Below are 18,838 nucleotides of genomic sequence, written 5' to 3' on the forward strand. Positions count from 1 at the left end.
CCCCTAGTTTTGAAACTAGGACTAACAGTGTTTGTCCATATTAGAAACCTATGTCCAAAGAACAAAATAAATATTATTATTTTTACCAGCGTGTACCTGAATGCAAACAAGAAATACCCAGTTGGACTCACTGAAATTATTTATGACAATTTTAACTTACATTCATGTGCTTTGGAAGCACCAATGTTAAAATAAACTTGTACAAGGACTCCTTTTTTTACCCTTGCTGTCAAACTTCTGTTTCATATGTCTGGTACATACAGAGTCTAAACAGCATTTGCCTGAAGAAATGATGACAAAGAGAAGGCCATCACAAGCAGCCAATGCACTATAGAATTGAATGGGGCAAGAAAGAACAGAATCCAGTTGACCAAAATCTGTGATAGTGGAATTTATCTGCAAGATTGGATATGTTATTTTCTGAAAACATGACATTACACATCCAATAAAAACAAGATTTTTCAGGGTTTCTCATCTGATACAAGGGCATGATCAAACAAAATCACTAGACCAGTTATATCTAGGAGAAAGAAAGTATTTATATTAAGGTCAAATTAAGGTAAATGCCAATGAAAAACAAGTTGCTATATTGTTTCTAATCTCCTTATAAAGGAAGTTCACACAGGTACTGACTCTCTATTACCAGCTCAGTGGATGATCTTCATAAATTCTGACACTAGGGGTCAGATTCTTAAGCCTGTTGCAGAAAAACTACTACTATCAAAGTGATTTTGACAGAAACAGATTTTTGTATGCAGAATCACTCACTTTTTTAGTAATCATTTAACTGATATGCCTTATTCCATCACCTTTGTCTCTGTATCTGTCCTGAAGAGTGCATGCCTTTCAGCCTGTGTTCCAGTTGTGATTTCTATTCCACCACATTTGACTGACTTCTAGGTATTGTAGCCATACTACTGGAACTTTGGTAAATGCAAGACCTCTTGTTTAATACTGGCTATTAGAAAGTTAGATCCATGGATTCCTTATTTTTTTCTGAGGTGTTTAACAAGTGAATTGGCTGACTAGCTTGTTGCAAGTCATCAAGTAGAATTTAGACAATCTTGCAGCTAAATTTCTAGATTCGTTTTCCTTTCCCGACAATAAGCTATAAACCTGTTGTTCCTGTTGCCACAGCTGTTTAAGTAGGTGGAGTGTCAAACATTTGACAAAGAGCTTTCTGTTTTCTTCTGGCAAGTTATCGATTGCCTGTACTTACTACCCACAGAAGTAAATACAACCCAAAAGCTGTATTGGTGTACATGGTGGCACGGGGGAGATAAAGCAGTTGATCACTCAACCAGCTCACTTTTTTGGAGTAGTTCAGAGTGTTCCTCACCAAATTATGTTTCACTCACAAATCTGAGTACACTGTTGGAGGAATTTATTTCTGTAATTGCATCCTGTTACACCTGAATGCTGCATTGAACACTGTAGCTCATGCCAGTTTTAGTAACTGACTCAGTCACAAACTCAGCACAGTGATAACTCTTAGCACAGTTCTAGAAAAGGAGCTCTACAATATGTTTCAAAGGAGAAAATGGGCTGCTCTAGATGCCAGTTTTAGCACATGTGTTGGAAGCGGAACTGACATTAAAGTTAACAGGAACTGGACTGGGCTTAAATCCAACAAAGCACTTAAGTCAACAGGAGCTTTGTGAGGCATGAATTTGGTTTAATTGGAGCCAACAGAAGAATTTGAAGTCTGACTGTTCTCACTTTGCCACAAGCAGAGTACTCTGATAGGTATATTTTAAAATCTAAAAATGCTTCCTGTGCAAGGTCTTGTGGGAATGTCCTGTGATGGCCAACAATAATAATCAGCTTGTAGAGGACTAGTTATCTAATCACCCACACACTTAGAGGTCTCTATAATTAAACTCCCAACAACACTTTAGCTATTTCCTATTGAAAATAGAGCACATCTAGCTTTTTGTAACACATTCCTGCTCATATAGTACAAAATCTTACATGGCAGCAGCAATACCCTTGGCGGTGTTAGTATAAGTTTTTCATAGTTTCATAGTTTCTAGGGTCGGAAGGGACCTGAGTAGATCATCTAGTCCGACCCTCTGCCACGGCAGGATAGAATACTGGGGTCAAACGACCCCAGCAAGGTGTTCATCTAACCTCCTCTTAAAAACCCCCAGGGTAGGAGCCTGCACCACTTCTCTTGGAAGTTGGTTCCAGACCCTAGCTGCCCTGACCATGAAGTAGCGCCTCCTGATGTCTAACCTAAACCTACCCCCTGCCAGCTTGTGACCGTTATTCCTGGTCACTCCTGGCGGTGCTCAGGGGAACAGTGACTCCCCCAATGCCAGGTGAGCTTAGTCCAGTGGTTCTCCACTTTTTTGGACTCCAGACACCCCATGAACAATGACAGCTCTTAGTTTTCACTCCATATTTGATGGCAGAAAAGATACTAGAGTAGATGTGATAGCTTTTATTAGACCAACCGAGTAGTCGGAAAAAAGTTCTTAGCAAGGTTTCAGGCACAATCGTCCTTCTTCAGGCATAGAAACAGCAGAGACTCCCTATGCCTGAAGAAGGGTGATTGCTCCCAAAAGCTTGCTAAGAACTTTTTTCCGACTACTCAATTGGTCTAATAAAAGATATCATATCTACTAAAAGAACCTTGCCTGCCTATGTCCTTAGATCAACACAGCTACCACCAGCAACCCAGAAAAATATTAGAAGAATTCTAAGATTATATTAGAACCATTCTAACAATACGAGAACAATTAGAACAATTGCAAAGAACTCAGAAAAACCGCAACAGGTCAGAACGGTTTGACATCTGCAGGTTTGTCTGGTGAAGCACGTGTGCATGCTTAACATTGAGGGCAGCCTTGCAAGGATTTCCAGGCTGCTGGGGTTGCCCTGGCTGGGAATCACTGGCTCAGTCCCTGCCCTCTGGCCCGATGTTGAGCAGTCCTGGTGACCCCGTCCCCGTGCATCCACGGGGATTTAGGAGCACCGGCGCTGCCCGCAACATCAGTCCCAGCCGGTCCCCCCACGCGCGGGGGACTACAAGTCCCATCATGCCTCACGAATCCGGCCCTGGGTTGTACCAACTATGGTGGTGTGAGGGGGGGGATCCTCCTATTCCCGAGCACCTTCCAAGCGCCTCGCCCCCCGTGGTGTGAGCACTTGGTTCAGCCCGCGGGCAAGGGGCGGGGCAGAGGCGCTCTGGGGCGCGGGGGTGGCCGTTGCCTTGTCGCGCCGGGCCCTTGGGAGCTGCAGCCGCCGGGGAGGGAGGCGGGAGGGCAGGGGCGAGCGGCGATGCCGACGCAGCGGGAGGGCAGCGGCGGCGGCACCACCATGTCCCATTTGTCGCTGGGTGGCGGCGACAGCGCTCACCAGGTCCGCGTCAAAGCCTACTACAAGGGGTGAGTGCGGCGGCGCGGCGTGTTCTGGGGCAAGCGGCATTTTTGGGAAGAGAGGCGTTTCCTTCTGCCCCGGCTGGTGCCTCCAGGCCCCCACTGAGCCTTGGCCCTTTGTTCCAGGTGTTTGCACAGTGCTTGGGAAGAGACCCCCCTCTTACCATCTAAGCAAGGGCAAGACTTGGCTTTGGAGAGAGATGAGCAAATAAAAATAAAGAACTAAGAGGACGCGTGTGAGGAATTGCATTAGTGCTTTCATTAAGCCTGCATTGCTTTCCCTTTAGTAATCCATGTAATAATCACCGTTAAGATAAGGCCAAAAGCCGTGCTATGATTGGGAAAGTTTATATAGAGCTGTACGGGTGATAATTTGCATGTCACTTCCATCCATAGCATCTCTGGTAGGCTGGTTTTTTTTATTTTTATTTTTATTTTTTATAAAGAAGTATCTGAATGATGTTTGCATGAGTGTTTCGAGGTGTAAAATTAGATTGTGTGTAGTTGAAAGCCATTTAAGTTTTCATTGCTACCAAGAACAACAACATGTTTCTTGTGTGCCTGTTGGTGTGAGATGCCTCTCTCTGTTCACCTGGGTGGAAAGGCAGTTGTCAGTTCAAGTAAAGGACTGAAACTAACCAACTCCCTTTGTGACTCATGTTAATGATCCCGGTTATAAACAAGCTGTCTAACTGGAATGCCTTCCTCATGAGTTGCACGAAGGTCTCCTTTCTACATTTCCTGCCCACCCCCACTATTTTCCTCTGCACTCCAAAAAATTCTCTCATGCTCCATTTAGCGTGTCAGACTTCTCACCTTAAACTATCAGAAAACTTGCTAGAATATACGATTTTACTTGTGCCTGGATTCACACTTGGGGACTGAAGACCCTAAACTCTCTGGCCCCCCAGCCAGTATGGAGAACAGTGCTTTTGCTCAAGGAATTTGGCTAGGGAAACTGTTTTGAAATATATTTTTTTTCCCTTCAGAAAAAAGTTGTTGGAGCTGACATAAGTGTGTACATGTGTGTGTACATGTATGTGTATGTATCCGTACACGTTTTGATGGACCTTCATCAGGGAAGGTTTCTTGGTACAGGGATAGAATTTCTGGTCAAATCGGGGGTGGGGGGATTTTTATGGTGGCACAAAGGTGAAGCAAACCAACATGTGTACCCCCTTGTCTTGTCACAAATGCTCAAAACTTGTGGCCATAACTTGTGACTTGGTGGCAGCCTATAAGTATACAAGGGGTGTGCATCAGGATCTGTTCACCAGACCACTTCAATGAAAGACGATGTCCAATGGTCACAAATTCCTGGAAGACCGTTTTAGGTTGGACATAAGGCAAAACTTCTTTACTGTCCATGTTCCCAGAGCCTGGAATAGACTCCCTCCAGAGGTGGTGCAAGCACCTGCTCCAGACACTTTTAAGAAACATTTGTACACTTATCTTGCTGGGATTCTTTGACCCTAGCTGACTTCCTGTCTCTTGGGCAGAGGGCTGGACCCAGTGATCTTCCGAGGTCCCTTCCAGTCCTAATATCTATGAAATCTATAATCAATTTGTGATGATTTATTATGACAGATATCTTTTAGGTTTATGGTGGAAGAGTGTGGTCAGCCCAGAGCTGCTGATGCTTTCCAGCAGCCCTGGGCTGGCACACCCATGGTTTCAGGGTCTCAATCCCATGTGCCCTGAGAATTCCCATTCCTGGGGCAAGCAGGATCAGGCCCTGAAGCCCTGGGAGCACATGCCTGGGTTCCCCTGTTTGGGATTTCCCAGACACCCATTGACACTCCAGTATGGTCCCAGACCTGAGACAGACAATCAGCTGATTGGTGGGGCCTGGGCCTTGGACCACACTGGAGTATGGACGTTGCCCTGGTGTAGTCTTGGGGCTGAGGCTGCCAATTGGTTCACTGGGAGTTCCAGCCCCAGGACCACAATGGTGTGTCCAGCTCTCTCTGTGGTCTCCAAGGCAAGTTTCTGTAAGCTGGGGAAGCTAGGGTTTCCCTTTTTTAGAGATGTGCCCCAAAGATTTCCAGGGCACATCTCTGTTAATGGGGAACACATTGCCCATTGTCCCACAAGATCAATGGCGGGACAATGGGCAATCCATATTTTCCCCAATGAGGTGGATCAGTTATGCCAGGCACTTCCCGGCATACCCCATCTGTTCCATTTGGTGACATCGATTTCTAGCCTTAGAGCAATAAATAGTCTACCAAGGTCTCTTGCCAGGGAAGTCAAGTCCCTTGTCTGAATCAAGCAGGCCAGAGTCTTGAACATTGCTCTTCCATATTCCAGGTCAATGACCTGCCTGCCAGATCTTGGCCAGAAACAAGTCTCTTCATAACTCTTGGCTTTTGACAAGAATTTCATAAAGCCTGGATTTACTCTGTAAATAGGAAAACTTCTGAAATGTAACTTTAGTGAAATCAAAACGTCATGAAAATCTGTTTTTGCCCAGTTTTGTTGCTACAGTATCAGCTGTGAAGTGTGTAAATTTTAACTGTCTTGGAGTTGCTGAAGAATTAGGCAGCAAAAACAGTCATCTCATTGCAGTAGGACTTGAGGGCTCTTTTGGGAACCTTAACCATACTCAGCCTGATTTATTAGAACCTAGATCATTTGTTAGAGAGTGGCAAAGTTTCCCAGATGGTGCTGTAGCATTCATGAGAGATTCAACAAAAATTCAAAGAGCGTATGAGTTTGATGAACAGTTTGAGGCACTATACAGGGGTAGGCAACCCCTGGCACAGGTACAAGAGCATGGTGCACACAGGCATTTTGCTTGGCACACGTGCCTTGGGGCAGAGGGTGGGAAAAGGGGCTGTGCTGCCACAACAAGGATTGGGCCCCCCATGGCTCATCTGCCATCCACCCTTAGCACGCCAACATCTTACAAGTTGAGGTTATGGGTGTTTTTGCTTAAAAACATTGCTGACCCCTGCACTCTACTTTGCCAACATCCATAGGTGTAAGTACTCCAGAATTGGATGTTAGCTGTAGCCAAACTGGGGATTTTGACTAGGATATGCTAATATTCCTGCTTGGACTAAAACCTTGAGGGTTTCTGATTTAGAGGGTCTTACCCCCTGCTCAGGGTCCTGCCCCAACCCTGTAGGCAGAGGGGGCATGGCCGAAACCCACAGGAGGAAGAGGGAGTGGCATGGCACAAACCTGGCCAGGCAGAGGAAAGGGGGCATGGCCCAGCCCCAAACCGCAGGGGGAGGGGAAGTGGCCCAGCCCCAACCTTGACATGCAGGGGGAAGGGAGTATGGCCTGGACTTGGTTGGGGGCAGGGAGAAAGGGGCATGGGCCACAGCTGTGCAGGAGGATATGGCTTGACTCTGGCCAGGGTATAGCTTGCCTCTGACCTACTGCCCAGGGTTTTGGATTTTAGCAGTGGGGAGTGACAGTTAATCCTACCACTCCTCCCCTACCGCCAAATTTCCTGAGCCTTGGGGAGCCCTGTGGGCTGGATTCCAAGGCTTTTCAGGCCATAAAGGGCCTGTGGGCCAGATGTTGAGCACCCCTGCTTTAAATCATTCTGGGCTGGACTGTACAGACTTGACTTAATCAAGAATACAAATATTAAAATAGCAGACTCCTTTGAAATATTTTGTATTGTAGGAATTTCAATGCAAGATAATTGGAACTCCTTAAAAATCTAAATGCTTGTCATTGAGGGTATGATAAATATGTGGAGGAGTTGACTTCTCTGTTTGGGCCTTGGGTGAAAAAATCTAAAGCGTCTAGTGTTGCTCGCTGCTCTAGCTAGTAGTTTAGATGTACACTTTTGTGGAAGACCAGAAGTGAAAAACTGGATAAATGTATCTGATTATCCTTTAATATTTGTTTTTTTGTTTTTTTTTTATAAAGGATGTATTATGAATAGCATGCAGTTCTTAAGGGGTAATGAAGAAAAGCCTTTTGATCAAAATGGGAAGGGGGAGAAGTGCAGAAAGGTTCACATTCTCTTTCTGTGGGCTCTGGAAAACAAATTGGCCTGTTTTCTGACATCTCTGCTCTGAACTCAGGGAGACAGCAGCAATAAACAATCTTGCTATTGCTCATCTGCTACAGTATTGGGAAGATGATAAATGTAAAATTTGGATGTAAACAGGCTACTAGTATATGTTTTTTAACTTATAGTTTAAACACAAGTAATACAGGGAAGGGACTGCATGTATTCAGGCATTTTTTTTCTAATATGGGGGAGCAGTAGATACTACTAAAATTTAAAGGAGTAAACTCTGTAAAATGGGGCTTTTAAAGTGAAGGTATTGTTTAACCTTTAACATTAGAGGTGCAAATGACCTATAAATAAAGATCTCATTGAAAAAAGGACTTAATACAGTCCCTAGTCAAGATAAGGATGGTGTGTCTTAGCTTTAGATGCAAGGCAGGGTAGGGTTGTGTCTTATAGACTTACCAAATCAGAGATGCCTAAGTTTTTGTAAGCAGTGGTTTGCTTTTTCCTGTAGTCCCTTCATAACATCAAAGCAAAGCTTCTCAATAAAAAGTAGTGATTAGAATGCAAAAGGTAGAGAAGAGGGAGGATAAAGGAGGGGGCGCTGCTGGGAGAGGCAAGGTGGGTAAGAGAGAGGAAAACAAAGTCAGCTAATCCATTGAGGGACCTAAGGGTTATAAAAGCTAATCTAGGTAATAGGATGAGAATCTGTAGTCTTCACGTAGACCATATTTAATGCAGCTCAGTCTGGATGATTTCGTGTTCCTCAATTCCCTTTCAAGATTATTTTTTAAAGTTTTATTGTCTAAGAACAGCTGCTCTGAGGTCAGCGATGGATTGTCTAGGGGGTCCCAAGTGTTCTGATCAGAGCTTTTTCATCCCTGCTTATAGGTAGACACCTACTGAGACTGAGGTGGCAGGTGGGTGATTGTGTGGGCCAGTTGTGGTGCCGGCCACCATTCTCGTGGTGTTTTCACAACAGGTCCACCACCTCCATCTCATTGTCAATTGGCCAAGAGGGCTGCCTTTTGTGTGGCTCCACCCCTGACTACTAATTAGTGGAGAGGGCCACCCTTCATACAGCCCCACCCCTTGCCACTGACTGGCGGAGAGGGGCAGGGCTTCACGCGAGGCAGCCTTTAGCCAATCAGCAACAGAGGCAGGAGGGGATGGCTGCTATCTTGGCTGCTCCCCACCAGGCTGTGAGGCTGGGCTGCAGCGGCCACTGGCTCCCACTGGGGAGTTAGCATTTTCTTTTTGGTAAGTTTTTTTTTTTTTTCTTTTTTTTTTCCTGGAGATTACATGAAAAATTGCAGAAACCACCGTTTTTTTGTGGTTTCTGTGAAAATCACAAAATCACAATTTGATTAGGTCCCTGCTTATAGGGATCACCCTGTTTGCCCAGTGTAGACAGTAGAGGGGCACTGTAAGCAGGTGATGATCTATATGACAGTAGGAGAGCAAACTTTGGATGCTTACAATCTGCATTACTTGGTCCAGTGATGATGTGGTCTGTGTGGCTGAAAGGGCATAGCAGGCATCTGGGTGCACTGTAAGGTCTGGTGCCTTGGTGAGAATAGGAGTCAGGTTGGGGCGGGCAGTTATTTTGGGTGGAGGGCTGCTTACTGAGTTTTGGCAAGCCATTGGGGGCCGCATGGCAGGCAGCCAGGAGCAGATGCATATTAATTTTCTAAATTTTTTAGGGGCCCCGTGGGCTGGATACAATGGCCTGGCGGGCTGCATTTGGCCGGCAGGCCGCATTTTGCTCACCCCTGAGTTAAGTAGTTTGTTTTTTGAGGAGACGCTGAGGCTGATGGGCTGCCTGTAAGCCAGGACAGGTTTGTTCCTGATGACTACCTTGAGGTGGCCATCGATTTCCGGAGAGGCTGGAGGTTGCTAATGATGCATCTAAAGGGTTCCAGCTATGGGCTATAGGTGACAACCAAAGGGATTCTGTTGCCCTTGTCTTGGGATTGACATTGTAGTAGGTTGGAGGTGGGGTCTGAGTCTGGCTTTCTTGATTTGAGTAGCTATGGTTTTGGGTTTGCATTGTAAGTGTAGAAGTCTCTGCTCCTAATTCTTAATGCGTGCATCCCAGTAAGTGGGATCAGAGCAGATATGGTTGTAATATAGAGCTTGGCTGTGGACAGTGAATCTAACAGTGTTTTTCCATTTTAGTTTAGTGCATTTAGCCTTAGTGCATTTAAATCTTTTTATTTTAAAAAGAGTAGGTGGGGGAGGTGTTGCTAGCCTTGGCTATTTTCAAGGGGCCTAGGCTGAGCTGCAGAAGTGCTGCTAAACCAGAAGCCCCCAAAGCTTGTTTGACTTTGGAATGAACCTTTACTTTGCTGACCAAGCTAGTTGTCATGCCTTCAAAAGAAGCACATTTTAAAGTGTCCTTTAAAACACATTTCAATATACAACTTCCTGCTTTTCTGATCTTAGGATAAGAAAGCAGCATTACTCAAGTGATTGAAGCAGAAGGAGGTGGATTCTGCCTCTCTCTCCCCTCCTTTTCCCCACATACGATTCAGGTTGTGTGCTTCTGAGAGGGGAGCAGTAACTCATCCTCCATTTGCTTCACTTTCTTAATTTCTGTAAATGAGAGCAGGAGTAAATGTTAGCTCCACTCAGGTACTTAGAATTACTTCAGTGAAAGAACTGTGCAAGTATATAGTATTGTTTGAAAATCTTTTCAGGAACTCTGCAATCGGAAGGCTCCTTTCCCCACCCCTTGTCTGAGGATCATGTCTTGACACGCAGCTATGGGAGGGAAGTATATTGGGAAGTATTTCAATTAGTGGAGAAAAATGTGTCTTGTGCAAATGACTTTGAAAAATGGGTATATTTTGACAGAGATCAAACTTTTCCTTTTCCTTCTTTCCCCAGCCTCTTATGTCTTTAAAAAAAAAAAAAAAAAGATAGTTTTACTTCTACATTTGAAATGTGAAACTATTCCTTCTTTTCAAAATTTGAAAAGATGAAGCATTTTGTTTCATCTAGTATAAAGCCTTGTATCATATTTCTGTTGCAGCTGTTCTATCTAATTAAAGCTTCATAAACTCTACTATTCACCATGGAATTTGAACACCTTCTGGACTGAAAATTTTATTAGGCAAAGCAACTCTTCCAATAGGAAGATATGGGTAACTAGTCAGACTAGTTCTTCCATGGAACAAACTTTTGCTGTAGAAACTCCTATTAGTGAGTGAATTGGCTTCTCGCCACCCAGAAAACAATTTTAATCATGACATATTAGATGCCGCTTTATTCTACAAAAAATCCCTAGTTTGACTTATGATTTACTAGGAAGTGGGGACAAGGTAATGGGGTCATTTTGTTTTGTTTGCTTGTTTGGGTATTTTTTAAATAAGGTAAGAACTATAATAAAATCCCTTCCAAAATGTATTTGTGGCTGCCCAACATGTTCTGTTTAGAGAGTTGAGAGTAATAACTAGGAAAATTTGCCCAAATACTAAAATATTTAGTATATCCATCCTGCAGGGGCTGCTTTTTTTCTTTCTGAACTGAAAGGTAGCAAGTACTAAATCTAATTTTGACTACATCAATGTTTGCCTTGCCTAACAAGATAACTGAAGTGCTTAATCACCTCAAAATGCTCAGGATATACTAAATCTGTAGACCTTTTATCACTACTGTGCTTTGTTTACTGTATATTGCAGTTAAGAGTCTACACTTCAATTAAACTTCTACATATCTATTGTATTGAGTACTTTGTCACAAAAGTTTGCATCTTTCCTTCCACTACAACCTTTTATCCTGCTTTTCTTATTGCCACTGATGACTGACCACGAGACAATAACATTTCTCATCCAGATGTTTCCCACAAATATCCACTTGCTCAGGGAATCTTGTAGCTGCTTCTCCAATATTAGCTTGTTCTCCCCTTTCCTTATTCTCTCTAGAACTTAAACCTTCAAACAACTTGAATTTGCTCTGACTTATCTTATTTGGGGTTTTTTGTTGTTCTCCTGCCCTGGCGGGGGGTTGGGCTAGAAGATCTACTAGGTCCCTTCCGACCCTTAATCTATGAAATCTATGAAATCTGGTCTTAGGGTTATATCTGTCACTCCCACAATATATACCATTAACTCTTAGCTTTAAGTGAAATCCTAGCATGCCAGAGTTTTATGTCTCACAGTGTGGAGACAGGCACCATAGGAGCCTTAGTTTGAGCTGGGAGGGGGTGTAGGGACTAGCATGGACTGTGTGTTGGGGAAAGGGAAGGCATTAGGGGATGTGTGTGGGCATTTGGAGGAACTGCCCGAGCCTCTCTCCTTCCAGATCTGCACTGCTCTGGCCTCCTGCATCCCTGGATAGACTTGAGGTGCCCCTTGGAAAATGCCAGCTCTTAGTTTTCACTCTTCTTTTGCCTACAGGAAAAATAATAGAGCAGAGGACTCCAAGAACTGTGGCTTTCTGTTTGAAGTCTCTGGGTTTATCTTGTGAATCATGTTAGTAAACCTAACAGTGCTAATAACATTGTGTGGCAATCTTGAAGGATCTCAAGGCACCCTGTTTTGAGAAACAGAGCTCAATGGCAGTGTTTCTCAATGTGTGGATCATGACCCAAAAGAATATATGCAAGGGTCACAAACAAACTTTAAAAATGGATTCTTCTTTAAATAAGAAAAATGTGGGAAACCATGGCTTCTCCCTTGCAGGCTGGCAGAGTTCCAGCCTGTAAGGGGCTGCTTGGGGCCCTCCGTGCCCCAAACACCCACCCCGTGCCCCACACACTTGAGGGTGGGGGCAGTGGGTCCAGAGTGAGGGGCACTGGTTTGGGACTGGTCACTGATCTTTACGAATGGGTCCTGGTACAATAAATCTGGAGAACAACTACTCTAGGGAATAGTGAATGGATGTGATGTTTTGCTGAGCCTGGTGAAAATATGGGGAAGAGTTGTTGGTGTTTGGGATCTAGTAGGAGAAGATATGTGGAGAAGGAGATGTGGAGCCTTCTACGTCACTGGATGGGAAGGATTTCAGCTTTCTTAATTGTGGCTCTGTTCTCAGTGCTTTTGGCATCTCAAAAGCACAAGACCACTTATTGAGGACAATTTCTTACTTGGTTTTTTTGTTTGTTTGTTTTGTTTTTTTACTGTTGCAATAGTTTTAGAAACTCTAATTCCTCGCTGAACTGGGATATAAAAAATGTGGTGGTTAAATGATCTATTACGCTAGTAAGCATTGTTGGCAGGCCAAGCTGTTTTTGCTGTCAGTAAAAAAAATCAAACCAAAACAAAAATGTCTTGGGTTGGCCACCATGTGTGATTACAGTAATGTACATCTTGCTGCCAGCACCACAGGGGTCCTTGATTCATCCTACATGCTGGTACACCCAACTGTACCCTGTCCCTTGCTGCACCTCCCAGGATGATGCCACAGCGGATGGGGTTGGGCATGTGGAGTTATGCTGGGGAGCAGGAAGAGGAGTGTAAGCAGCCTCTTTCCTATCCCTGCTCTCTGCACTTGGTTGGGCAGCAGCTGCTACAGCTCTTGCTGTAGTTGCATGAGCCTGGCTGCAGTACCTGAGGGACAGGCTTGCTGCATGAGTCTGGCTGGCACAGACTCTATAGGGCTGCTCCTGATGCCCTATTCACTCCTTTCCCCCTCCCAGATACATTTCTGGGCTCAGGGCTGCACTTCATGAAGAAAAGCCCTGGTGTATGAGACGGGGTGCATTGCACTTGTCTCACCCCTCACCCCAAAGATGCACAGGGGTGCATCTACTCAGTTTCCTATAGCCAGGCTTCTTGGGGCAGCCATGGAGAAGACTTCAGGGGTGGAGGGAGCCATACTAGCACCCCCTCGAAGCCCTTCATCCTGCCTAGTCATTCTACTGTTCAACCTCACACCTTGTTGCTCCTCCCATCTTTACTCTTGCTGGCTCCACTCCCTCTCCCCTTCCTCTGGGTTCCACAGCTCCCTTCCAGCTGCACCACTGCCTGCTGGGTCCTTTTAGACAAGCAGCTGTAAGAGACAGGGGATGGGGCTCTTGCTGGGGTGGGCGGCAGCAGTGCTGGGAGAGGGGCTGCATCCACCCCAAAATTTGCCATAGCCCCCCTTGCAGTGCTGCCACTGCCTATCCTGAATGCAGCCCAGCTCCCACGCTGGGAAGAGCCCAGTGCCACTCCGGCCCCAGCCTGCAGTGGCAGCCCGCCCTCAACCTGTGTGCAGATCTGGGGGCACACACCCCCTCATGCTTCCTGGGGTGTGCGCAGCAGCAGAAACCATCCCCTCCCTGTGCCCCCCCAGATGAGCCACTCAAGCTCAGTCTCATGCCCTGTCCCAGCTGCACAGCACCTGCCCCTGCCCCAGCCCCACCCCCACTCCCTCACTGCAGGGGCCTCAATCTGCCCCCCACTCCTTCCTTCACGACAGACCTACCAGCCAGACCTGGCTATGCTCCTGACCACCTACATGCTGCTTTGCGGCTGCGTGCATGCATTGGGCATTTTTTCATAGATTCATAGATTGTTAGGGGCTGGAAGGGACCTTGCAGATCATCGGGTCCAGCCCCCACACTAAGCAGGAAGACAGCTGGGGTCAAGTGACCTCTTCCCCCACATCTTTTTTTTTTTTTTCTTTTTTAGACACATTGTAGCATACCCCCTCTTGCCTCCATTTCCTGCCAGTATATCATAGTACTGATATAACTTGTGTATGCAATTAAAATGCTGTCCTATCCAACTGGCAGGTGGCTGCTGTTTGAATGACTCTGTTTGTTTCTATACAAAATGTAGGATTTATGTATTTCTGTTATCAAAAATAGGTACCTTCTCCAGTTTTCAAATAATTGGGTAATAAAATCACTTTTAATCTAGCCACTTTGCCAAAAAGAAACTACAATGTTAGATCTATAAATTCTGTCATTAAAAGTCTAATTCATTTATTTGTAACTGATGTACAATACACTGATGAAAATCAATAAGAAAGTAGGAGAGTATTTGCCAAGATAAGATTCCTTTTATTTTTTATGGGGCAACTAGTTTATCTTTCTCTCTCTCTTGCTCGTGTCCCCCACCCTCTCTCTCATCCCCTCTTTGTGTTGGCAGTATAAATTGTGGCCTGAATAGCTCTAACCCTGTGTACAGTCATATAATTAATGGATTTGAATGCTCATTTCTTTCTTTCTGTCTCTCTTGCTCAGGGACATCATGATAACCTATTTCGAACCTTCCATCTCATTTGAAGGACTGTGTAATGAAGTTCGAGACATGTGCTCATTTGACAATGAACAGCTCTTCACTATGAAATGGATTGATGAAGAAGGTAAACCAAGTACTACAAGATAACATATTATGGAGATCATATATTTGTATTGTGGATATAAAATGAAATATATGTACAGTTACTACAATTGAATTTCTAAGACTGTGAGAGAGAACTAGCATGGTCCTAAGTTTGACCTCCATTATAGAGCTGCCAGTAAAACTTCAATTTCTTGGGCATCAAAATACATAAATTACTTGTTTATATACTGAGCATATATTGACAGTACTTACTTTAAGTCCCAAATATCCTCACTCCATCAAAGAGCAGTGTGGAGTCTCCTTGTTGCTTAATAGAGACGTTCCATGTGGAGCTGTTAGGCTGCAGGTGCCCAATTTCTGGCTCTAGGTTTGAAACAAAGGCTGGCTTTGAGTATGAAACCAAAAAGTTATGCTCAGAGACTGACGGTTCAGCTCAAAACCTTAGGTCTTACGTGTAGAACCATTTCCTGGACTACATATTAAATGTAATGGTATACACACAGCTGTGTCAGCAGGGTTGTGCATCGCTGTCATTTTCCACTTGACGCAACTTTTCCCATCCAAAATTAAAAGCTGTTCAGTTTGTTCAGCACTGGTCCACAATCAGTGCTTAAACCATGCAGGTACTGAATGAGCAGGTTTGCCAGATGGTAATATGAACTCAAGAGGTCTGAAAAGACCATTTGACTGCAGCCTCATTGCTTCAGGGCAGGTGAGTGACACTGTAGAATGGACATAAGGGACGATTCAATTTATCAGTGGCATGGAGTACACTTACAGTATGTACGTCCACCATTATGGTAGCACTGAGAATTTCCTAGAACAGCTGCTTCCATTATGAGGTTAGGCCTTAACTGAACACTAACTTCTTTTTTTTTAATGGAAAAATATCTGTTTACAAATATTTCTACAACTATATGTGTATGCAATGAAAGAGAATTTCAGCTTTTGAGTTGAGGGCCTGAAAAATGTCATTCTCCTCACTTCCATTATGGGAATGGACTAGCTTGGGTCAACAACCCCTGGCACGCAAGCCCATTTTGGTCAGCACACCCCCACCAGCCAGGGCTCTAAGCAGCTGCTGTCAGCCATGGAGCTCAGGCTGCTCCCAGCAGGCAGCTGGGAGGCTGCAAGCCCTGCTGCAAGCAGGCTGGGCTCCGTGGGCCGGCTGCAGCCTGGAGGCTGCAAACAGCTGCTCTGTGACACTGTGGCGCTTTCCAGGGTAGACATTGTGGGTTTTTCGGCACTCTGGCCAAAAAACTTTGGCTACTCCTGGACTAGCTGTTAGGGCTGCGTGAAGCTTTGGCTGCTGATTCGATTTGGAAGAGATTTGGCCCGATTTGGCAGCCGAATCTCCAAATCTGAATCGAATCGGGAGATGAATAAAAAGTTCTGAATCAATTTGAAGCTCTCCGAATCTTTGTTCTACACATACAGAATGTGCCCCCATACCTCCTCCTCAAAAAAAACCCAAACCTAACAGACCCCTTAACTTCAGCTTTGTAGCTTCAGAGGTAGCAAAGTCAAGCCAGTGCTGAGTGCTTGTAAAATCCCATCGCATCTACTAAATGTAATTCATATGCATGGAATGTCTGCCTGGCTGTCCAAAATAGCCTCAATTCTTCTAATCAAGTTTTTCTAGAAACCTGTAATTTGGCTTATTTCAGAATCCTTTTCCAGAACTTAAAAAAAACCTCAGTACATCTTTTTTAATACACGTAGTATATAAATTGTCTTTCATGCACATGCTATTTTCTTTCTGTTATTATAGAATAAATTATTCATGGTTGTTGGCATATATAACAGGAAATTTAGTGCTTAATCAGTAAGTAGTGAATTATGGCCTAAATAAACTGCCTGTTCCAAGTACAGGAGTAAGCTATTAAGCAGTTTAATTGTAATGATCATTTACTGGATTTTTTCCTGTGTCATTTCTATTACCAAGTCTGACTATTTTAGCCCCTGTAAAATAAAAACCATTGTAACTTCCATTTTATATATCCAGCTTGTGCTTACAAACCTAAACCTAACTTAATTATGAAGGTAGTCTCTCTTAAGATAAATGGATGCGACTCCCCTGAAAAAGTAAATTTTCAAGTAATACAAACTTCGACTGCTTTTTGGTCTAATTTTAGATGTACCACCTTAGTTGCATCCCTGTCATACACTGAGAGACTTGCTTTATTAACCATCAGATATTAATCTTTTCGTTTAATGAAGACTCTAGGCATGATTGTGTTGTACTAACACAACAAGTAAACATACCCAATCTTGTATTTTGAAATTAAAAAAACAGCTGCACTTCTGAAGACTTTGTGTATGCTTGTTGCTATAAAAATTATTTTTGAAAATTACGTTGGATGCCTAAAAACCGGAAATGTTAATGTTTGATCTTAGAAGATACTTGCTAGTTATTTCCTTTATAAATCCATCTAACCAGCAGGGAACCTGGTTTTCTCTTTTTTAAAAAAACTGCGAATTCTCTGATTTTTAAAAAAATATTCAATTCTCTGATTTAACTCACCCAAAATTTTATTGATTCATTTATTTATTTTTATATATATATATAGATATATATATATATTTGGGGGGGTAATCAGAGAATTTGTTGTTTTAAAAAAATTAAATAAACTTAAGCCTCCCCCCCTTCTCTGATTTAAAGTAAATATAATTTTGGGAGTTTTAATCAGAGAATTTGGGATTTTTTTTTTAAAAAAAGAAAGCCAGGATCCCTGCTAATTAGATGGACTTTTTTTAAAGGGAATAACTGGCAAGTATCTTCTAAGAAGATCAAACATTAACATTTCAATTTCTTAGGCATCCAACAGAAATTAAAAATAATAATTTTATATAGATGTATCATATATATGTATATGTATCAATTTAACACAATATTTTATTGATATATTTACAATTTTCAAGCAATTTGGAAGCCTACCAGTGCCTCAGTCATTATAATAAAATAAATTCTAAATACTAAATTCTAAAATGTTTTGGTGTTTGATCTTGGTTTTTTTCATTATGAAAAATTAGAGCTTTGCCTGTCACCTTCTTGCACCAGGATGCACGTCCAGCTGTGTCTTTGTGGCACTGAACAACCCTGATATGTCAGTGTCCTGCCCATGCCATTGCCCATTACTCCCAAGCCATAGGCCTCCCCGCCCCTCTCTCCCAAATGCTCCCATCCCACCCCGGCTGGAGTCCAGCGGCTGTAGCAGCTCAGACTTGTCGTGGGTGGTGGCGGAGTGAATCTAACCACGGCCCAGACTGGAGGGAGGAGGGGATGCTTGTGACACCCAGTGCCCTAGGCTGGGGCTCCCACACTGCACCAGGAAGCCTGACCAGAGCCCCACTCCCTCCCCCCAGAACAGCATCTTCCCAGCTGCCCTGCCTCTGTGAGCACAAGCCCCAGTACTGGTGCAATTGGCTTGGCCACACAGCTCCTCGATGCCCCCAGCAGGCCCCCCTGCTCCCTTCCACCACTAGAGGGGGCAGGCACCTCCACCCACCCACCCTGCTGCAGCCACAGCACCCAGACACCTTCCCTCAGCACCAGCAAACACCTGCCCCTGTCCCCCCACCACACACTTCACACCCACACCCCTCACAAAGTCCCCAAGGCCTGGCCTTCCAACCCCAACCCCCCATAGACTTTCATAGATTTCATAGACATTAGGGCTGGAAGGGACCTTGGAAGATCATTGAGTCCAGTCCCCTGCTCCGGCTGCAGGAAGTCAGCTGGGGTCGTAGGATCCCAGCAAGATAAGCATCCAATTTACTCTTGAAGGTGTTCAATGTAGGTGCTTGAACCACCTGCGATGGCAGACTGTTCCAGACTTTGGGGGCTCGGACAGTAAAGAAATTCTTCCTTATATCCAGCCTGAAACAGTCTTGCAGTAGTTTATGACTTATATGCATTCAGCTGCCAGAGCTGCCCCCTGCTCCCATGCCTGGCTGTATGGTGGCCAGATGAATGTGTGGGTATGTGGGGTGTGGGTGGGTATGGGGAGAAGGTGGCTGAGGTTTGAGTATGGCAGTGCGAGGGGGGGCGTAGGTGCATGTGTATGGAGGGGTGTGCGTGTGGGACTCATCCTATGAACACACACACACTTTGTCCCTGTGCCTGCCAATACATGGGTGCACACACATACACACCCCTACCAGTGTGGTCCCATGCTTCGTGGTCCCAGGATGCAGCCAGG

At 44.4% G+C, this 18,838-nt stretch overlaps 1 protein-coding gene across 1 annotated transcript in view; it reads left to right on the plus strand.

The window, feature by feature from the left end:
* Nucleotides 1-3,267: 3,267 nt before the first annotated feature.
* The window catches only part of PRKCI (protein kinase C iota), a 57,945-nt gene continuing 42,374 nt past the window's right edge, over nucleotides 3,268-18,838 (plus strand). Inside the window, exons 1-2 of the mRNA XM_019503287.1 lie at nucleotides 3,268-3,389; nucleotides 14,534-14,655. Of these exons, the coding sequence (XP_019358832.1) occupies nucleotides 3,283-3,389; nucleotides 14,534-14,655 (229 nt within the window). The 5' untranslated portion in view covers nucleotides 3,268-3,282. The remainder of the gene's footprint in view (nucleotides 3,390-14,533; nucleotides 14,656-18,838) is intronic.

Source organism: Gavialis gangeticus, unplaced genomic scaffold (genome assembly GCF_001723915.1).
Source record: "Gavialis gangeticus isolate Ggan-Ray unplaced genomic scaffold, GavGan_comp1, whole genome shotgun sequence".
In the NCBI taxonomy this organism is placed as follows: Eukaryota; Metazoa; Chordata; order Crocodylia; family Gavialidae; genus Gavialis; species Gavialis gangeticus.